Source organism: Myodes glareolus, chromosome 12, assembly GCF_982192425.1.
Source record: "Myodes glareolus chromosome 12, mMyoGla1.1, whole genome shotgun sequence".
Lineage (NCBI taxonomy): Eukaryota > Metazoa > Chordata > Mammalia > Rodentia > Cricetidae > Myodes > Myodes glareolus.
Genome location: NC_142037.1, coordinates 2,271,932 through 2,294,590, shown reverse-complemented (window position 1 = coordinate 2,294,590; position 22,659 = coordinate 2,271,932). Strand labels below are relative to the sequence as shown.

At 46.8% G+C, this 22,659-nt stretch overlaps 2 protein-coding genes across 3 annotated transcripts in view; one reads left to right on the top strand and one right to left on the bottom strand.

The window, feature by feature from the left end:
- Window positions 1-521: 521 nt before the first annotated feature.
- Window positions 522-14,902, bottom strand: Sall2 (spalt like transcription factor 2). Of its 2 annotated transcripts, none has more exons than XM_048435684.3 (2): window positions 14,761-14,902; window positions 522-4,905 (listed from the first exon to the last, which is right to left on the bottom strand). In XM_048435684.3, exons 1-2 carry the CDS (start codon window positions 14,831-14,833, stop codon window positions 2,006-2,008), a joined length of 2,973 nt encoding a protein of 990 aa, XP_048291641.3. In that variant the 5' UTR covers window positions 14,834-14,902; the 3' UTR covers window positions 522-2,005. The 2 variants fall into 2 exon arrangements, with proteins under 2 accessions (XP_048291641.3, XP_048291642.3); XM_048435685.3 differs by lacking the exon at window positions 14,761-14,902 and adding an exon at window positions 5,282-5,498.
- The window catches only part of LOC148120073 (uncharacterized), a 32,998-nt gene continuing 24,276 nt past the window's right edge, over window positions 13,938-22,659 (top strand). Inside the window, exon 1 of the mRNA XM_087911864.1 lies at window positions 13,938-14,121. The gene's annotated coding sequence lies outside the window, so the exon portion shown is untranslated. The remainder of the gene's footprint in view (window positions 14,122-22,659) is intronic.

Sequence of the window (22,659 nt, the reverse complement as noted above, 5' to 3'; positions counted from 1 at the left end):
TTGGAAGTACAGTCAGTGAGCCAATGTTCCAGCCCCAGTGTGTGCATTCTTAATAATAGGAACTTCCTTTCTTGGTAGAAATTTTTCCTTTCTGATTACAATATTAGATCTCAAAAGTCATAAAATTTTATATCAGCTATCTTGTTCTATAGATTCACTGATGTCAACAGGCTGCTTGAGATCTGGCAAAGACTGGTGAACAGCTTTTAAACCAAACGAAACAACACAAAGTTGTGTTTTGGTAGAAAGTCCTAAAGCGAAAACCTAGATGTTGCCTGGAGACTGGGCAAATGCCTTTTAAAAGAAAGAATCTCCGTTTAAAAACGCCCTTTTCCCTCACAGTGAAATCACACTCAGTGGAGGTTGTTTCAGGACAAAGCCGAGTAAATTAAGTATTTCTATACCATATGTTTTGCTTTGGCAAGAGAAAAGAGTGGGAAGGGATTCTCCGTGCCAGCGAATACCAATATCACACTCCATCTGGCTATTTATTCACAAAATAAGGAGAAACACACAAACGCTTGGCCAAAACACCTTTAATGACGGAGGGACACATACGTGTATCCCTTACTCTGCTCTTATACATATCTCTGTGTTAGGAGCTCTGGAGTCACTACTTTAGAATCATCGCTGACATCAACTAACAGCAAATCCAGTCTCCCCCTCAGAACTCCTGCTCCACGGGATCCTATGTGAAGAGTAAGTACTACATCTCACTACAAGACAGAGAGGCAGGGAGGAACCACTTGAAGCTTGTCTCTCAATGTCTGGGACTCTTAGAAGCAGACAAAAAAATCAAGACGTAAGCTCTGGTCCACGATCAGGCAAAGCTGGGGAGGGAAGGGGTTTTGAGAAGATGAAGGACATACAAGGGGCAAGGGAATAAAATCGGGAGTCATCTAAAACTAAAAGCACTCTAGTGCCCGAAGTCCCCATGACCCCTGGTGCTGCTGCAATACCACCTCACCATTAGCTCAAAGGAACATCGTGAATGTCATATTCAACCAGAGCAGAAGTTCCTCTCCCTTACGTCCCATCCCATTCTTTAGCAAATAGGTTCCTAGAAATCCCTGTTTCAGCAACACTCCTTCAGTCATGATTACTTCACTAACCACCCTCACCAATAAGGCTCTTTAAAGTTAAGAACTTTATACTTTATATAGCCCATGGCCTCTTGGTTAGGAGGCCATGATAAATGAAGGAGTCCTTGCATCTTGACCAGTCAACTTCTTTGCCCTAATCTGACAAGTCCAGAGACATACTGAAAAAGCATCCCAATCCTTCATTCTTCTTTGCCAGCACCTTCTGGAGTAGGGGGAAGAGAAAGAAGTTATACTTGCTACTTTTCTCTAGTGTGCCTGGTAGGCACCACCTGGGTACGGGAGGCAGAAACAGGAGAGAGGCTATGTTCTCCTCTGCCCTTCTGGATCATGTTGGGGTCACCTCAAGCACAGTTCCTGGGCTTACTAGCAATGATGGTGCTACAGCCGAAGTAGCAACGCAGGTGAATCTAGAACTCCAGGGCTTGGTGCTTAGGCCACCTGACAGTAACAACTGTGTACCAGTTGTAGAAAGGTAAGAAATCCACCCCTCACAAGCTTCTCAAGAAGGTCAAGATCACTACGACGAAGATGGTGGTTCTCGTGTGCCTGCCAAAGGGAAAGGGAGAAGAGGAAAGGGCTCCCCTTGAGAATGAAAGCTATAGAGAATTCATTTTCCTTAGTTACAAAGAACAAAAAGGTGATACAAATTTCTTAGAGGGCATTCCCTTTTAAATGCAATTTTTTGTTTTTTTTTTTGTTTTTGAAGACAGGGTTTCTCTGTAGCTTTGGAGCTTTTCCTGGAACTAGCTCAATTTTTAAGCTCAGGGACTAGAGAGAAGCCACTAGAAACATCATGTCAAAACTTGAGAAAAGGGGAGGTTAAAGTTAAGTCTTGAAAGTCCTTCTATGAAGCGCTCAGTTTTTGTGCCCTGGGTCATGGGGACTGGGTACAGAAAATAGGCTCATGGGATGGCAGGGTCATCTTTTCGAGGGAACGAGGCGAGCCCTGGAGAAGTAATGGAAGAGGAACAGCCAGGGACCAAGGAAAGAGTAGCAATATTCTGAGGGCCATGGGGTGCAAAGGGTGGTACCTGGTGGTGAGCCAACAGCGTGTGCTTCTTGAGGGTAGGACGGTCAAGGAAGCCCTGCCTGCAGAACACACAAGTGAAGAGCGGCCCTTCCTTAGGATGGTTCTTCTGGTGCTCTTCCAGAGCTGCCTGGGCAAGAAAGGTCTGGCCACACACTTCACAGGCCTTTCTGCTGCTTCCCTCTCCTGGCTCCTCCACCAGCGGGGTGCTGGTGCCCTCCCCTTCTTGGGTGAGTGCTGCAATGGGGCTTGGGGTCTCCTCCAATTTGGCCTCTTCTTCTATGCCTCCGGAAACATCACTGGTTCCCTGCTCCATGGGCTGGGGATGATCAAGGTTGTCGGGTGGAGGTGGTGGCAGAGATTGTTGAGTCGCTTTCTCACTACTATCCATCTCTTTCCCGGTGGTGGGTGCTGCATTCACTGCTCCCACTTCCTCCTCTGCCCCCGATACCTCTTCTGAGTCACCTCGCACAGATATGGCCTTTTCACCCCCACTCTCCGAGCCTCTTCCTGCTAGGGAATCTTCATCTGTCGCATCTTCCTCTTCTTCCTCATCCTCTTCCTCTTCCTCAGACAACTCCTCTTCCGGTGATGGTTGTTGGGGTTGCTGCTGTGGGAAACTCCCTGGTCCAGAGATTGTAGATTGCTCAGAGCTGTTCTCCTGGGCAGCTCCCCCACCTTCAGGGAGTGTGGAACCACCGTTGGGGATTTGACCCCCCAGGTGCATTCGGACATGTTGCTGCAGAGTGACCGCGTTGGTGAACTTCTTCTGGCAGATGGGGCAGGAGTTCTGGGCCCGGGCAGCTGAACTGGTCTTGTGACCCACAAAATGTGCACGCAAATTGCCCCTTGTGGAGAAAGCTCTGCCACACACTTTACACTTGAAGGGCCGCTCACCTCCGTGTTGTCCATAATGCAGGCGTAGAGCCCGGGGACAGCTCAGTACCCGGAGACAGATGACACACTGGTTAGGTCCTGAAGATGAAGATGAAGGTGCAGGGGCAGAAGTGGTCGGAGCTCCTGCGGCAGTAGAGGCCACTGCCACAGCTCCTTGACGATCAATCTTTTCTACCAGCTGCTGCAACTTTGAGGTCTCAGAAGGTGAGGCCCCCAAGGGTTCTAGCACATAGGGGAAGGGGAAACTTCCAGTTGACTTCAGGTGATTAGTAAGCAACGCCCAGCTTGGCAGCGATGTCACCAGCTTACTTAGCTGCATTCGGGTTGCTGCGCCACCGTCTGCTACTCCAGTAATGCCTGAGCCCTCACTCCCTGGAGGAGTATTTTCATCAGCTTTACTCTTGGGCTCCACGGCTTTCATGAGCACAAACTTGTTGAAAGTAGGGAGCCCAGGAGCCACGGATGCACTTGTGCCAGTGGACAACAGTGTCAGGCTCTCTGTGGCACTGAGTGCTGTGGTGGAGGCCACTAGAGGTTTGCGTTCAACGCCCCCACCGGGCGTGACTGCCTCCTCTTCTGCTTTTTCCGGCGGCACAGACATTCCATAAGGCAGCCCACTGCTGGTGATAACGTAGTCTAGGTGCTCCGGCACTGGATGTGGATTCATTTGCACGTGTGGGTACTTCTCACGATGCCTATGGAAATGTACTTTGAGGTTGCCCCGAGTAGTGAAGCGATTACCACAGACGTTGCACTTATAGGGCCTCTCCCCAGTGTGGGACCGAAGATGGATCTGCAGGGCGCTGTCACTGCCAAATACTTTGGCACAAAAGCGGCATTTGTGCCTTCCACCAGGCTTTTCCAAGGAACTGATCACTTCCCCATAGCCCAGCTCACCACTTCCATTCTTTGGCTTCAGGAGTCCTGGGGAGGCCGCAGCCTCAAGACCCCTTGCTGCCCCAAGACACTGAGCTGCCAGGAGTCCTGTGGTGCCTGGGAATGCCAGATGAGGCGAGGCAATCAGCTGATCTGTGCTGCCTGACAGGGCGGGGGAGGGGGCAGGGGTAGGTTTGTGGCTTCGCCCTACCCCTCCGACAGAGAAGGGATGCTGCGATCCCAGTGGGTGGTAAAGGTGGAAGAAAGCCTGCTTAGGGGGTTCTGCCCCTGAAGAGGAGGAAGAGGAGGACGAGGGTGCCAGTGTCTTGCCAGTTTGGACAGGTTTGATGGGACTGAAGAGGGGCAGTAGGGGCTTGGTGGAGGAGGCAGTCCCTGTTCCAGGGAGCTCTGAGGGACTGGTAGGGGCACCCACCGTCTGCCCTAAGGAGCCAAGTAGCAGCACCTGGCGGCAGATTTGTTCTGTCATCTGCATCTGATGGATCTGGCGCTGCTGAAGCACCCGCAGCTCTTCCAAGATCAAAGGGATGTTCAAGTGGCCACTGCCTGAAGGTGGAGGGGGAGGTGGTGGAGGAGGGGGTGCAGGGGTAGATTCTGGAGGTAATGGGGTTGCTCCCAACTTGGGACTGGCCAAGATCAGGCCCCCACCTCCCCCAGTCGCTGTACCTGTGGCAGCGACCAGAAAATGCCCAGAAGACTCTTCTCCTCTCCGCTCTGGCCCCCAGGTAGGATCAGGGAGCCCAGAAGACCCAGAATCTGGGGGATTACTGTGCTCTGTGTCCATGACCTGGGGCCTACTGTGGCCCTCTGGCCGGGGTGCAGAGGAGGCTGAAGAGTTGCTGGGGTTCTCCTGGCCCCCAATTATCACCATTACGGGTGGGTCAGTACAACATGCATTCTGGTGAGCGAGGAATTCGGTCGGGTCAGAGAATTGTGCGCAGCATTTGGTACAGACTTGGGGGTGGTCCTCCTCGCTAGCATCACCTAGGGGGAAGACAAGGAGAGAGTGTGGGTAATGCGGTTTTGTTGGGTAACGGAAGCTATAAAGAACGGGCAACCCAGGTACCGCGGGTTAGGGTGGGAAGGAAGCTTACAATCAGATCCTGCATGAAGCTAGCGCTCGGACTGGACCCGACCCGCGTGGCTCCCGGACACCCAGCAAAAGGGGGAGGGGGACAGAGCGCGCACATTCCGAGCCTCCTCCGTCACCCCTCCCCCTCCTATGGCCCAGGAAGAGTGGGAATGGATGTGAGAACTGGGGCCTATGTGTAGAATCACACATTTTATCCGTCCACTTAAAGTCCTTATATGCAAGCGTCCCCTCAGCCCCCATCTCTGCCCAAGCCTGGCCCTACCGCACCTCCGCGCTCCGCAGGCTCCCCGCAGGGCCCCCCGAGTCGAGAGCTGCTCCCGGTTTCCTGCGCCATGGCCGTGGGGAAGTGGACAGCGGGATAGGGTAGAACACAATGGGTATCCGGTCTGGGGAGGGGTCGGTGGCCGCCGGCGCTGCGGCAGTCTCTGCGCCCAGCGGCCCAGACTGCGGAGGAGATCGGCGGTGGCGGGGGCAGGGAACAGCGGCAGAGGGGGAGGGGAGCGAGAAGGCGCAGAGGAGGGGGAGGAGCTGGAGCGCGAACGCTGGTAGAGGGAGATGGGGGGGGAGGAGCTGCCAGGGAGGAGGCAGGAGCAGAGAGTGTGTGCAGGGGGGGGCAAGCTAGGGAGCTTTACCCTGGCTCTGGGACAGGTGCTGTGACGCACCTTAGGGGCCCACTGTGCCCAGTTTCCCACCCACCCGAGATGTCTTTATCCTAGCTGCTCCCACCGGATCAGCCCCAAGCACTCAGTGGGAAACATTGCCCGCTCAATAGATTAAGGCGATAGGCTTCAGTAATTTTTCTTCGGATAAAGGATCTGCTGAGCTTGGAAAAACGTGGATTCCAAAGGGTGGTCGACCGGCCTCAGAGGTCGGAGGACAAAAATGGGAGGAGCCACCCAAACACCCACCCCCCTTACCAACACGCACAGCACAGAAAGATCTCAAGCTTTATCTTCGTTCCTATTCCCATTCTATCCTCGTCCTTCTTTAAAAAGAAGTTTCTTAGGGGGGCGATTGCAAGATTCCCAAGAAAGTAATTTGAGGACCCCTTCTTGAGGAACACTAAGCCCTTCCCCCAGAATAATAGGTCAACACAAGCTAGTCCTCAGGCTACCGGCCCTATACCAAAAGCATAGAGTTCGTACTTAAAAGAAACCCTCTCCTGCTCCGTACCCTCTTCTCTACTGCCCACTCCCCCTCCCCACCCCCTGCTCCCGGTCCCTAACACAGACAATTAAAGACTTTAGCTTGCAAAAGCCTATGGAGGTCCTTCCAGCTCCAACCTTGGGGGAGGGGAGCTCCTCCTGAAACAATGAGTAGGATGCGGAATGGGCTCTCACAGTCTGCCGCTCCGAGTCCAAAGCCCCTAACATCCCCCAACTAGATCTGAATTCCTAGACAAGACTGGCACCTGCTCACCTCCACCGGGGTGCCTCAGACCAGGTACTCTGCATTCCTTTTCTTCCTTGAAATGAGATTTAAAGGGTCTCTCATTTCCTAAAATCCTTTATTTTTACATGTAAAAAGTGATCTCTGGTCTTGGATTTGTGGTTTGGTGGTGGTGGTCAAAAACTCATATTGTCCTTTTATTTATTTTTATATACTTTGAACCATGTTCTTACTATGTAGCTCAGGCTGTCTATGTAGTGTGGCTGAGTCTAGTGAGAAGCTCTATAACCCTTCTGTTTCTTCCTCAAATGCTGGGGTCACAGTCTTGCTCATACACGCCCCCCACACACTCACAGTTTCTCTGTATAACAGCCTGTGCTGAGCTGAAACTCACCCTGTAGCCCAGGTTGGCCTTGAACTCACAGAGCCTCTGCCTCCCAAGCACTAGGGATATGCCACCAAATATGCCACCATCTCCATTTTTTTATAAAGAGATAATATTCTATGTATACTATCCTTATCAGAGGAATATTTTGAAAGCAGAAAAATTGAAAATCGTTTTTTGTTGCCCCCCCTTTTTTTTGTGCGTGGTACTGAAAAGGAGCCTTGTGCCAAGTGTCTCACCACTGAGCTGTATGCCCACTATAAGATGCTAGAAAGGTGGTATTAATATATAGGAATTTCCATAAAAAAGAGAATGTAAATGAGGAACTTTTTAAAGTTTAAAGAGCCTTAAATATCATGGAATAGAGATTTATATTTTTAATAATAAGATTACCTAAAATAAACACACACTAAAATAACATTCTTTTATTTGTTGGTTGGTTGCTTTTTTTTTTTTTTTTTTTAATAGAGTCTTCTGTAGCCTAGACTGGCCTCAAACTCATTCTATGGCTAAGACAGACTTTGGACCACTGCACCTCTGCATGACTGAGCTATGTGCTTAGCCCTCATCCCTCAATTTTGTTAATTTCTCTGCAATATCTAAGTTAGATATGTCTAAGTTAGAGCCTATTTTGGGGGTGGGGGGGATGAGAGGGTGGGAAGGTCAAGTGAACCAAAATCAAGTTTTAGTAAATCTAATCAAAATTTTAGTAACTAGTCTGAGAGTGGTGACCCTCAGGAGGCAGAGGCAGGCCGGTCCACGTGTCTACATAGGGAGACCCTGTCAAAAAAGAAAAAAGTAAATACTGCCTTTATAAAATGAAAATAATTTACAGGGTGATGTTTTAAAACTTCAGATGATCTCAATGATTTTAGCCTTGTGAAGGTGAGCACTGAAGCGGATGAGACCTGGCCTTTGCAGGTGAAGAAGTGTCCGTTTCAGTTAGTCCGAGACACAGGTAGGTGCAGAAAGCTTTAGTTTTACAGATAAGGAAACCGAAGATGGCAGAGGTTAAGTGACTTTTCCAAGTTCACAGAGTAATTCAGCAGAGCAGCATTCAGGTCTTTGGCTCCTGACCAGCTCCTCAGGCACACCCTAAGGCCAGAGAAAGAGGCCTGTGTGGCTCCTCCCTGCCCTCGGGTTGGAGAGAAGAATCAGACGGTGACTTTCTACCTAGCATTTGTTAATTAGCCCCGAACATTTGATATCCCATTGCTGTTGTGTCAAGTCCTTTTCTTTTCTTCTCCTGAGAAACAGTGTCCCCTTTCTTGCTTTTTAATGAAATGTGCTTTCTGAAGTGTCATTCGATCTACGCTCTATAAGGTAAATTTAGTCCCTGATGAAAGGTGATGTATCAACAGCCACCTGTAGGAGGAACTATCTACTGCTCAGTGCCTTTTACACTCCATGCCTAACCTGAAAAAGGGAGTAAGGTTCTTATGCAAACAAAACTACAGTCACCCAGCAGAGGAACATGCTAAACTGGTAATGGTATACCTAGAGAGCAGAAAACACACAGTCACACAGCAGAGGAACATGCTAGACTGGTAATGGTATACCTACGGAGCAGAAAACACAAAACGAGATGCAGTCTGTGATGGGTGTGTGTGGACCTGCTTCTTCAGATTTACAAAGAGCTTAAATGACAAAAAAAAAATAAAAAATAAAAAATAAAAAATAAAAAATAAAAAATAAAAAACAAACCAAAGTTGGATGTGATGGTGCACCTCTGTATTCCTAGCACTTGGAGGGCAGGGACAGGCAGATATCTGAGTTCAAGGTCACCCTGGTCTACAGCATGAGTTCCAGGATAGCTAGGGCTTTTCACAGAGAAACCTGGCGTCAAAAAAACAAAAATAAATAAAACAAAATTTGAAAATAAATAAATAAAAATAAACCTACAAAGTAAAACAAAGAACTAAATAGCTTTTCTTCTAAACCTAGTGCCCAGGGGTGGTGGTGTAGTTCAGTTGGTAGGTAGGGTGCATGCCAAGCAGGCACAAAGCCCTGGGTTCAATCCCCAGCATAAACCAAGCACACACCTGTAATTCTAGCCCTCTGGATCATACAGTTGGACCAGAAGTTCAAGATTATCCTCACTAACCCCATCACAAGCTGATGGCTAGCCTGAACTATTTAAGACACGACTTGAGAAGTAGACAAAAACCTGACCTGGGTGGCGGTGGTGCACGCCTAGAATCCCAGCAAGCAACAGGGAGGCAGAGGCAGGCAGATCTCTGTGCATTCAAAGCTACAGAGTGAGTTCTAGGATAGACAGGAAAATCCTGTCTTAAAAACAAACCAAACAAAACAACACAAAATAAAACGAAAACCCGGTGCCCTCACAAACTGCTTCAATCTTGGGAGAGAATGGTTGGGAATATCACAGTCAAACACATGTAAGGCCTGAGCAGCAGGGCGGTGTATCTCAACAGTGACTCTCGGCCTTTACTGTACTAGGATTACCATTAGAGCTTTAGGGCATACTAATGCCTTAGGCTGGGGCCATAACTCCACAGTAGTGCACATCCCTAGACCTCATGAAGCTTTGAGTTCCGTCACAAACACTGGAAAAAGGAAAAAAAAAAAAAAAAGAAGCAATCTCAAGGCTAAAATAAATTTAAAAATTCCTAAGGGTGGGATCCTAGCATCATTACCATCATCATTATTATTTTGATACAGAGTCTCACTATGTAACTCTGGCTGGTCTAGAACTTGCTATGGAGGCCAGACTCAAGAGATCAGTCTGTTCTGACTCCCTGGTGCAGAGATTAGAGGTGTGCACCACCATGCCCAGCTCAAGCATTAGTATTTTTATGAAGCTCCTCACTTATTCTATTGTTCAGCAAAAGGCTGGGAATGTCGCTTCCAGGGGTAGAACACTTACTTACCGATCATGAATCGAGGCTCTGGGTTTAGTTCCAGTGAACACAGGCATGTGGACACACCCAAACTGGGCATGTTGGCATATGCCTGTTATTCTAGCATTTGGCCATGCCACTATTTAATTTCTGCGTTCTTGATACACATTGTGGATACAAAATTATATTTTGAAACTAAGGTCTGATAATGATGTTCAATGGCAGGACGTTACAGGCCCAGGAGCCTTGTGTTCAGTATTCAGCACACACATATAATCCTTCCCCATGACACACACAGAAGACAAGTACTCCAATAACAGAACTGAGAGGACTGTTCTCTTCTAACTGTCCCTACTCCTCACAGATCTTACCTCAATTGAATCATTACTACTTGGCAGTCTTCAGAAATATAAATAGATTTTGTGACTGTTGCCAGGGTTACTTTTTAAAGAATGTCCTGTTTTTTTCTCTCAATCTTCTCTAGTAAGCTCATACACAATTTTTTGCCAAACCAAACTACTATAGTAAAACCTATGGATGCACCCATGGCATGGTCCATGTGATACACGGAGGAAGAGGGACTCAGACACCAGGTACCAAGTGAGAAAGACGTTTGTATCAGAGCATGAACATCTTCAAAACCCCGACCAAATCTCAATGGATGTTTTTCTGAAATCAAAGAGTGCAGCACAGCACAGAATTCAAACACTGTTTTGGAGCTCAAAGGCATTTTAGAGATTAAAATTCTGTGCCACCACATTCAACTAATTTGGGGAAAGTTTCTTATATTTCTTCTCTCTCTCTCTCTCTCTCTCTCTCTCTCTCTCTCTCTCTCTCTCTCTTTCTCCCCTCCTCTCTCATTTTTTGAGACAAGGTTTCCGAGTAGCCCTGGCTGTCTTGGAACTAGCTCTGTAGATCAGGTTGCCTCTGCATCCTGAGTGCTAGTATTAAAGACATGCACCATCACGTCTGGCTCGGGGAAAGCTTCTTCATCTACGGCTATGACTTCTCTTATTTGAAAACAGAAGTAAAGAGTGCAGGGGCTCTAGAGATGGTATAACTTATCAGATAAGAGCACTTGCTGCTCTTGTAGAGGACCAGGATTTGGTCCCCAGAACTCACATGGCAGCTCACAACTGTATGTAACTCGAGTTCTACAGGACCTGACACCCTCTTCTAGCCCCTGTGAGCACCACGCACACACATGGTATACTGACATACATGCAGGCAAAACACCAATACACACCAATAAAGTAAATATATCTAAAATAGTAATAATAAAACAAAACGCAAAACAGAATGAGAGGGAAGTTTCTCTACTTTGAAACCTTAGGAAATAGAGAATTTGTCCAGGATTACAAGGTAATGTAGTCTTGAAGTACAGAATAGTTTGAAAACTCTGCTTTCTCTGCTGGATGGTGGTAATGCACACCTTTAATCTTAGCACTCAGAAGTCAGAGGCAGGCAAATCTCTGAGTTTGGCATCTACAGAGTGAATTCTGAGACAGCCAGGATTACATAGAGAAACATTGTCTCAAACAAGCAAACAAACAAAAAACAAAACCAACCAAAAACCAAAACAACAACAAAAAGAAAGAAAGAAAGGAAGGAAGGAAGGAGGGAAAAAAGAAAGAAAGGAAGAAAAGAAAACTAGGGGCTGGAGAGATGGCTCAGAGGTTAAGAGCAGCATTGCCTCCTTTTCCATAGGTCCTGAGTTCAATTCCCAGCAACCACATGGTGGCTCACAACCATCTGTAATGAGGTCTGGTGCCCTCTTCTAGCCTGCAGGCATACACACAGACAGAATATTGTATACATAATAAATAAATATTTAAAAAAAAGAAAAGAAAACTGGGTTTTCTTCTTCCTTATCTCATGCTATAGCCAAACCTGACTCAGCCTCTCTCTCCCTTATCTCCGTGCCACCCCCACCCATTCTATTTTGATGGTCTAGAATTGCTCAGCCACAATCCAGACTTCTAAAATACTTTATGTTCAGTTAGAGATATATTCTTCCTGAGCCCCACTCCCTACAGGTACCTAAAATGAAGTCTCAAGGGGTTCAGAAACCTGAGAGCTCAGCTTTGCACTTTCTTGGGTAGGGTGCCCTATTTTTGCTGTTCTTGCTGTCTGCCAACTCCCTTCTCTCCCCCAAGGTCTGCTTGGCTGTTGTCCTGGTTTCTCCTCACTAAATATCTGGGCTTCTGATCATTTCCTTCGTTTCCCAGATGTACCAGTTAGCATCTCCTCCAGTTACACCCCTTGTGTTCTCTAATTTGGATATCTAGACTCTGTAGGGGAAGAGGTTATTTTCTTTATGTAGAGTTTTAAGGTGAATTGACTATTTCCTGGCCATCACTTATGTGCAGCGAGTGTTCTCTTAGGTTTGGTGTTCTAGTCAGGGAACAGTACAAGAAGAGCAGGAGAGAATTTCAGATAGCCATGTCAAATTGCAGGTGAGACACAACAAACCTCCATTCAGGTCATGGAAATAGACTAAATGAGAAAAGTGTCTAAGGAGTTCTTATATGAAAACCCTGTCCTCTTCCTTCTTCCTCCTCCTTCTCCTCCTCTTCCTCCTCTTCCTTCCTTCCTCCTCCTCCTCCTCTTTCTCTTTCTCCTCCTCCTCCTTCTTCTTCGTTTGGTTGTTGTTGTTGAGACAAAGTCTCCTTATGTAGTCCTGGATAGTCTCAAACTCACAGAGATCTACTTGCCTCTGCCTACTGAGTGCTGGGTCAAAGCCGTGAGCCATCACCATTCGGCCACAAAAGTAATTTTATGGTTGGGGGCCCCTACGACATGAGGAACTATACTAAAGGGTTGCAGCATCAGGAGGTTGAGAACCCCTGCCATGGACAGTGTGGTGAAATCGGCGCTGTCCTCCCGCTTATGGCAGACTGACAGGCATTTCAAATGCTTTCTGCGCCCTATTAGTTTTTGCCTTTCATAGCTCAAATGCAAAGTTTACCTAAATTTTCTTGCTTCTTCTCAGTGTAAACCTTTATGGTTCCTGTAGGAAAGAACTTACAGCAACATCATCACACTTTCGGGGGTTCAGAGTCCCAAGTGGGAGCCATACGCTAAAAGGCTTGAGAAGACACCCCAGGCAGCCGCTTTTGACTCTTACAGAAACCCTTCCCTAAGCCATGGTTTAGGGAATGGGTGAGCAGATGGGAGGAAGGAGAGAAGAAGATGCCTCTTGGGGGCTGGGGGTGGTGTTCAGCCGAGTTCCACAATTGAACCAGCAGGGAAGCAGGACTTTGAGGCAACTCTGGGGCTCTAGGGGAGACCTCCTATAGAGCACAGGGAGGAAACATCCGGCCTACAGCAGCATGAAGGAGGCTTAATGTGTCTCAGGAGGGAAGGATGCCATCACCATAGAACCTCTAAATATGGGCACAGTGGGATCTTAGCCAAACAATAGCTTGGGGAAGATGTGCCCTACCCCAAACTTAACTTGTTTGTTAAGGTTTCATTGTACATGGTGCACTGACATGACTTAGAGGCATTTTTGTACAAGTGGAAAGACAAGTTCAATCCACGATTCGTTCTAGTCACCACAGATACTCTATCCCAGAGCCTCCCACGTCCCCTAAAGAAATGCTGAAGCTGCCCAGAGGTTCCTCAGTGGTCACTGCCCTCACATATGGTAATGGTGACAGTACTTCCCATTAAGTACTGATGGTAGGTGTCACTAGGAAATGTGATTTATGCTGGAGATTTCCCCAAAGGACTTACACAAGTTACTAAGATGTTTAACAGATGAGGAAACTGAGGCACAGAGAAACTAAGTAAGCCAACCAAGCTTACATAGGTAGCCAAGAGGAGGGGATTCTAAAAAGTTTTGGAACGTTTATCGTATATTTTTGGGCGTATCAAATGTTCGCTAAGCAAATGATTAGTCCAGAAGTTGGGCTTCCAGACTTCCACCTTGTGAGCACATGTAGCCATACTACTTAGTTCAAGACTGCCTTGCGTTTAAGCATCACCTGGACACAGACACCAATTCCTACTAGTCCTAGCTCAGCCCTAGAGAGTGAGGACCACCAGTCGTAGATGTGGACAAGCACCTGGATTCCTAAGCTTTTGTGCTGACTCTGTCTTTTCGTTGTCTTCTTGTCCTGTCATGGCCTTCCACGTGCTGGAGGAGGGTTTTAAGAATGCACTGACTTATCCACCCAGCTGTGCTGGCGCATGTGCCTGTAATAAGCACACAGAAGGCAGAGGCGGGAGGATCAGGAGCTTAAGGCCAGCTTGGCTACATTGCTTTTTCTCTTCTCCCACAGGAAATTTGTTGGTTGGATTGCACTACGGTGCACATTTGTTCAGAAGCCTGAGCCAGGAGAATTGCTAAAAGTCCCAGGTCAGCCTGGGCTCTGGAGTGACTTCAAGGCTGCTCTACGGAGATTGTCTCAAAAACCAAAAGCAAATAACTAGCAAGATCCTTGCACAGTGACAGCATATACTAACAGGTATGCTAACTTGCACACAGGTATTATCTTTGCCTCCCTTAAAACACAAACCTGAGTCTGGGGTTGAGTTCCAGCCTCTCCTCCAGATGAGGAGGAGCACACCCTCTAGCTAGCCTGCATTCTGACCGACATTAGCTTTCTCCCTCAGGGAGCTCTAGTCTGTCCTCAGCTCAGCCCAACAATGAGAAACTTTATTCTCTTCTCCCTCAGGGGAACCTTCACGTTTATCCAATTCATTCCCTTGCAACCCAACTCTCCAGAAAGAAGAGGGGGAAATCCCATCCCTAAGAGACGGGTCTTCAGGTCTGAGGACGTTACTTAGCAACGGCACAAAGACCAGTGAGCAAAGAAGGACTTGGAGAGAAAACTCTTGAGTAGACAGAGCCAGTTTGAAAACTCCATTTCATCCAGAGAAAAGCAAGGGAAACACAAACAGATACCAAGGGGGTGTCTCCCCGCTACAGCTCATCATCCCACAGCCTGAGGTCTGCAGTCCTTTACAACCCCAGTGACCAAATTCTGCTCGGGTTTGGCTCGTGGCAGAGGTGCCCTCCATTGCCCTGGCCTGGACCATGCAGGTTTTGACTCAACCCTCCCCGCCCCCCGAGCCCCATCCCCGCTCCCGTTCCCAGCACCCACCGTTCTCAGATGCGCTGGGACCTTCGCAGTCGGAGATTAACTGCTGGGGTCTCCGCTGCTTTCGCCGAGACATTCCCGAGTAGAAGCGGTAGAGAGGGAGGGCACCACGCACTGAGTTTTAACTGGGTGACCTGGTCGGATCACCCTCTCTGGTCTGAGGCCAACGACTGTCTGTCCCCCAGCGCAAATCACTGTGAAGCAGAGGAATTCTCCCTTCCCAGAGACGGGCGGACTAGTGTGAGCCCTTCCCGACTCTCTTTCTCTCTCAGTCTCTCAAGTCTAAAGAAGAGACGCCCCCTCTTTTCCCCTTCAGCTTCTCAACGCTCCTGCAGCTCCTATTGTAAAAGCAAAAATCCTAATCTTTCCGCACACTCTTTTCTTTTGTACTGCGGAGGAAAGGATTTAACCCTCTCCTCCCTGTCAGAACTCTGCTGGCCTCCCTGGGACTGCCCCTGGCTTTTTTTTTTTTTTTTAAACTTTTTTCCCCAAGATCTTTGCAAGAGCTTTTTGATTTTCCCATAATTGTGCCCCTGTGTTTGATAACGCTCAGCTTCTGGATTATAAACTTTAACACAAACTTTCTCATATATTTTGAATTTTAGGTCAAGAAGTCAGCGATTGTCAGGTGAAAATGGGAATACAAAAGATGGTAGATGGTGTGAAAATAGATGTTATAATAATAATGTAGTTATAGCTTTGATAATTTATTCAGATCTTCATTTAAACAATGTATTTTAGTATTGCAACTCTTGAGATTAGCTCAGCGGGTTTTCTTTTTAATTTTTAATTAAAAAGTCGTTATTGAGTCAGACAGTGGTGGTACATGCCTTTAATCCCAGCATCTGGAAGGCAGAGGAAGGGGGATCTCTGTGAGTTTGAGGCCAACCTGGTCTACAAAGAGAGTTCCAAGACAGCCAGGGCTACACAGAGAGAAGCCCTGTCTTGAAAACAAACAAACAAAAAAGTTATTATTGTGTATGTGTGCATGATACATGTATGATCGTTCCTGACATGACATGGATGTGGAATCAAAGGACAACTTTGGGGAGCCAGTTTTCTCCTTACACCAGCAAGGCCTGGAACATTACGTCAGTTTTGTTGCCCCCCCTCGCTTACTTGGAGCTCCAGCTGGCTTGGAGCTCACTGTGTAGACAGGTTGGCTTCAAATCTAAGTAGATCTGCCTGCTCTGCTACCTAAGTGCTGGGATTGCAGGTGTGTGCCACCATACACTACGTTCACATCAGGTTTTATAAAGCTACCATGTACAGGAAATCCCGATTACAGATAGATCAGAAGGTGCATGGAGGTTAGGTAACCTGCCCAAGATTATACAAGAGACCCAGGGTAGACAGCCAGTAAGAAAAAAATCAAGTGACACATCTGAAGGAATTTGATTTAAAATAGCACCACCGACGGCCGTCTTTTCTGGTCCTGCTCGGGTCTCGCAGGGGAAAGGATGCCTGTGAGTACACAGCCCATGATTTCTTTCTGCGCTTCAGAGTAAAAGCCAAAAGGAGGCTCTAGTGGATCTCTGAATTTTCTGTGATGTGTTCCCAGGCAGAAAATAACTGTGGCTTGGCAGTGGTGGCTCATGCCTTTAATTCCAGAACTCAGGAGGCAGAGTGAGTTTGAGGCCAGCCTGGTCTACAGTGCTGGTTCCCGGACAGCCAGAGCTACCCAGAGAAACTGTAAAGGATTCTGTGTAAAGGACTTAGCAGTGGGGCTGTGGTGCAGGTTACTAGTTTAGCACTTGCCTAGGATGGTGAATGGCTCTGCTTTAATCCCCATCACCAAGGGGGGAAAACACAAAGGGAATTCATTCAGCTGGGCATGCTGCTGCCCACCTGTGTTCCTAACACCCAGGAAGCAGAGACAGGATTATCATAAATTTAGGGCAACACGGGCTGCACATAAAGATGCTGAGTCAGAAAAAAAACATTCACTATTTTTTATTTATTCATCTATTTTTATTTGTTTGTTTGTTTGTTGCTCTATAGCCCATTCTAGCCTGAAGCTATATAGTCCAGACTAGTCCGAAGCTATATAGTCCAGAATAGTCCAAAGCTATACAGTCCAGACAAGCCTGGAACTCATAGCATTCCTCTTGCCTCAGCCATTAGAGTTCTGGGATTATAGGCATAAAGCCCCACACCCTAATTTTAAAAAATGAATCTAGCAACAACCATAAGTCTCTAGTCATCTAATGTATTGTTTTTTAACTTCTACTTATGGTATCCACCTGAGTGAGTAAGACTGGGTCTGGACTATCCCAGCCATGCCCTATCCTCTAGTCATACACCTGAATCCCTTCTTTTACCCCTGTGTGCTGTGTGGTCGGGTCTTCAGCGAGGCAAACCCTTGGTATAGGTTTTGCACTCTTGTCTGACAAGTCCTGGAAAGGGGGATGAAGAGGACACCCGACGAGAGAAGGGGTGCTGGGGATGACAAGGCAGACCCCACTAGCAGAGAGGTTTGGCGAGTCACGGTTCATTGTTTCCCGAGTTCCCAGAGTCTACTCTTTTCCAGATGTTTGCTGTCAGGGTCCTGAGTGGCTGTTTCACCCTCTCTTTTTGAAACTCCCGTGCCTGACACTTTTATGCTCATTTTAATGATCATCAGTTATCACTAGACTGAGACACCAACACCGAGGCAGGAAAGGATCTGGTTCTTCTGGGCAGTGACTGTGCCCTCTTTCCCTCTTCCCATCATTTACTTCCTTTGTGAGGAGGAGAAAGAAGCTCAGGAATACAGCGCTCTGATTTTCTCGGTATCTGTGTAACCTGTAAGGGGCAGACTTGGGAACCCAGACATGCCTTTTTTCTGAGTCTTGGCCACCTTTATCTTTTCCTGTTTTTCCCTCTTCTTTCTGGCCTTATTATGAAAGGAAGGGCTCTTCCCCCTCCTCTCCATTCTTCCACCTCCTCCCCTTTACCACATTTTTTTTTCTCTTTTTACCTCTCCGTCATGGCCTCTTGACCTCCCTCCAGGGTTACAAAAGTGGGATGCTGCTGTGGGAATGTTAATGAGCCTTCCTCACAAAGGGGCAAAGACTCTACTTCACTGGATTGGAAAAAAAGCCCCTTTCAAAAGGGATTTCTGTGTGTGGTGAAGTGGAGAGGGGAGGGGAAGAAGAGAGAGGGAGGGAGGGAGGGAGGGAGGGAGGGAGGGAGGGAGAGAGAGAGAGAGAGAGAGAGAGAGAGAGAGAGAGAGGCGCTAAAGGAAGAGACCCCGTGACAAGAAAACATAAAAGCAGCAATCTTCCCCCTTCAAAAATGATCTAATTCTTGGAAAATGAATCAAGGACTTGGTTCTCAAGACACTGAAGGGCACTGGAGACAGAATAGGCACCGACTGGAAAAGGGGACTTGTTTCCTCGTCCCTCACTGCTCCATCCCTCCTGAGAGCCTGTGGCTCGGACATATTCTAGATGGAGAAGCTAGTGGCTCTGAGATTCTTTATGATATTTTCTAATATTTACCAGTATTTCCAGTTTGGGTTTTCTAATTGTCCATTGGTCTAATAAGTTCTAGGGATGGCTCATAGTATTGTTAAAGCCTTTAGTTCACAAAACCAGACCACTTGAGCATAAGCCAGTTCACTCATTGGTATATAGAGGTTGTTTCCGGATTTGCTAAAATGTATATTAAGGGGACAGAAGCGTAGTTCCTCGGGTAAAACACACCTGTTGGGTAAGTCTGATGACCTGAGTTCAGTCCCTGGGACCTATGGCGGCAGAGGACTGACTTCCGTAAGTTGTTCTCTTACCTTCACATGCATGCTGTGGTACCCACACACACTCATTCATACATCATACAAATACACATACATGCACATACAACACACATCATACACAAACACATATATTCTTGTCAGAGTACACACACATCAGATACATACCCAAGCACACACATAGACACACAGATACAAAGCACTTGCGCATTGCACACACAGACAGACACATACCCATGCACACACATAGACACACAGATACAAAGCACTTATGCATTGCTCACACAGACAGACAACAGTGAACTGTGTCTGGCTCCTTCTTTGTGGAGCATTGTGCCTACTTGTGGCTTCTTCCACATTCCTCTTTTCTGAAACTAAATCCCCTGCTGCTTCCTGGCAACCAGACATCTCTTCCTGCTGGTCTTGCCTTTTCTAGGCTGATCCGAACACTGAGAACTCATGTTATGGTTTTCAGACCATTCTAAGTTTCCTAGAGTCTCTTTTGCCTCCCTTCCTCCTTCTTTTGTTTTGTTTCTGTTTGATTGGTTGGAGGTTTTTTTTTTTTTTTTTTTTTTTGTTATTTTGTTTTGATTTTAGACTGGGTCTCACTATATAGCCTTGGCTATCTTGGTATGACCAGGTTGACCTCAAACTCACAGAGATAAGTGTGCCTCTGCCTCCCGAGTGCTGGTTAAAGGTGTGAGCCGCCATCCTGGTGTAGCTCATCTTCTTAAATGTGCTCATTGAACACCAAGAGGCTGGGGATGTAGTAGTTGAGCTGGCAGAGTGCTTGCCACAAAGGCAAGAGGTCCTAGGTTTAATCCCAGGACTACTAAAAATCAGGTGTGGCCCATGTCTGTAATCCTAGTATTTGAGAGGTACAGGCAGGAGGATCATGAGTTTTGGGTCATCTTTGGCGACATAGCAAATTTGAGGCCAGCCTGAGTTACATGAGACTATATATCAACAAATGGAACAAAATAAAAACAAACAAAAACCAAGGGAAAGGGTAGGGTCTCAGTTGTATGGTACTTGCCCCTGCCCAGGTTCTGTAGGCCATAGACTCCATCCCCAGCAACACAATAAAACTGAAACAAAGGGCTGAAGTGGTGGCTCTGCAGTTAAGAGCACTTGCTGCTCTTTCAGAGGGTCCAAGTTTGGTTCTCAGCACCCACATCGGTAGATCACAACCATATGTAACTTCAGCCCCATGCGATCAAACACTTGTACTCACCTGCACATTGCCCCCCCCCAAATACCTATACATAATTAAAAATAATAGAAATAAATCTTACCAGAAAAAAAGAGTGGAGTCAGGCGTGGTGGGGCACGCCTTTAAACCCAGCATTTGAGAGGCAGAGACAGATGGATCTCTGTGAATTCCAGGACAGCCATGGCTACCATATCTCAAAAGCCTAAAATAAAATAACCAAAAAACAAGAGCATGAAGCTAACTAACTAACTAACTCACATTACGGCCAGGATAAGTGGCTCACCCTTGTGAACACAGTACTTAGGAAGCTGAGGCAGAATAGCAAATTGGAGACCTTTCTGGGCTGTATAAGGAGTTCTAGGCCAGCCAGGACTGCACAGAGAGACCCTGTCTCCCCCGCCCAGGAGACTATTAAAAGGCAAATTTCTTCTTCTTCCCTTTCTTCTTCTTCTTCTTCTTCTTCTTCTTCTTCTTCTTCTTCTTCTTCTTCTTCTTCTTCTTCTTCTTCTTTTTCTTCTTCTTCTTCTTCCTCTTCCTCTTCCTCCTCCTCTTCTTCCTCCTCCTCCTCCTTCTTCTTTTAAAAAAAGATGTATCTTTATTTATTTTTAAATTTATTTACTTTTTCTATTATGTGCTTTAGTGTTTTGCCATGGCTATCAGATCCCCTGGAACTGGATAGTTGTGAGTTGCCATGTGGGTGCTGGGAATTGAACCTGGGTCCTCGGGAAGAGCATTTAGTGCTATTAACCACTGAGCCATTTCTCCAGCTCCCTATTTAATTTTATGTCCATTCATTCATTTGTTTTTTTTTAATTTTTTTTTTTTATTGCCTGTGTACGCATCTCTGTGAGGGTGCCAGAGCCTCTGCAACAGGAGTTGTGAGCTGCCATGTGGGTGCTGGGAGTTGAACCTGGGGTTCTGTGGAAGAGAAGTTGGTGTTCTCTACCACTGAGGCATTTCTCTAGTCCTGACAAATTGCGTTTTAATTTTTGTTTTGCTTTTTTGAGACAGGATTTCTCCGTGTAATGGCTCTAACTATCCTGTAACTTGTTTTGTTGACCAGGCTGGGATAAATTGCTTTTTAAAATTTTTTTTTAATACATTTACTTATCATTTATTTTACATCCCAGCCACAGGTTTCCCTCCCTCCTTCCCTCCCAGTCTCTTCCCCCCACACTCTGTTTCCTACCTACCAATCCACTCCTTCATTCAGGTCTCCCATGGAAACAGTAGGACTAAGCACTTCCCCAACCCAGGATGTGGAATAGGATCCCAAAGGCAGTAGAAGAGTGAGAGACAGACCCTGTTCCCACTGCTAGGAGTCTCACAAGACGACAAAGCTGCACAACTGTCACATACATGCAGAGTGCCGGGGTGTAAATTACTTTTTAAAGATTTTTTTAAATTATTTTCATTCGTGCGGGTGTATATGTGTGTGTGTGTGAATGCGGGTGTCTGCAGAGGCCAGAAAAGCTTGCAGAGCCCCTGGGGCACAGTTTTCTTCTTGCATAGGATGCTGTCATCTGAGTACAACATCACAGTCACAGATGAAGCCAGAACTGTGAGAAGGGGAAGGCGACCAGGATGAGACAAGAGAAAGGCAAGAAGCCATGTGGGGACCCTAGTTCCCAGTGCCTTTTACTTCCCACATACGGTAATTACGTGAAGAATTTATGGGGCGTTCACATGCTTCTTGCACTGCGCCCCAGTACGATCAGAATCTCTGGAGGTAAACTCAGAGTTCCAGCAGTCTCTTAGATGTTTCTTGCAAAGTGAAGTTTGAGACAATCCCCTTGATTGTTGGCTTCTAACCCCCCACCTGTAGACAGGTGGAGGAGTACAGAGTACTACAAGGCCCGTGTTTGACGGGAGTGGATGACACGCTTCTCAAGAGTATGTACAACTGTTGCCCGGTGCTTGTCAGTGGTGCTAAGGTCAGTGCAATTGTGATATCAAACTCAAAGTGGATTTGTTCTAGGAGTAAAATTATAGTCATGCAGAGGTGCGAGAAACCTTTTGGCAGCATTTCATTTGATGACCTTTGTCAAGGATACAGCTCTGTTCTTTTTCTAGTTTGTTTATAGGAACACAGGCGTCAGTGGAGCCATTTTCTGCCTGCTGAAGAACTAGAATGCGGTGGTTTAGTTGGGAGAGGACTGAGTGCTGACTCTGGGAATGCATGTAAGATATGTATCCTCATAACAGTACTCTTCACTTTGGGCCTTTGAATACATTATTTTATTTTAGCATTAAAGTAACTTTACAAGGGGAACACTATATACCTAGATTTAGTTGCAGAATCTCATTTTATAAAAGATAAGCCTCATTCATTTTGTTTTCCTTGTTCATATTTATTCTTTTCATACAAGTAGGGTACTGGGTGGTAGACTAGCTTCTTGCTCAAGGTCTCAAAGCTGGTAGCTGATGGTAACTGGAGAGGACAGCCTCCTCTGTACCTCAGTGTCACACTGTTGCCTGCCGTCCTACTGATTTCTCCCCATTTTCTTGCTACAGAACTGAACTGAAAAGTGGCTTAAACTTCAAGATTAAAAAGATATTGAAGCAGGCAGTGGTGGTGTACACCTTTAATCCTAGCACTCAGGAGGCAGAGGCAGGCGGATCTCCTGAGGTCAGTCTGATCTACAGGGCAGTCAGCGTTACACAGGGGACAAAACAAATCGATACTGAACACCTACAAGGAAATATGTTCGGTATAATCTGGCTCCTGGCATTCCTGTAAGCAAAAATATGCAGCAGTGCAGAGTGGGGGTGGGGTGCCAGTGAAAGCTGCGGAGTGAGCGCCTCTGCAAACAGTCTTTCCAGAGGCTGCTCGCTCTTTCAGGTGGTGGTTGCCATGGTGTTTTAGGGTAAGCGGGAGGGAGTGAGGCTCAAGAAGGGTCTTTCAGAGTCTTGTCTAGTATTCCTTTTCAGACTTCATTCCCGTAGGGATGGCGGA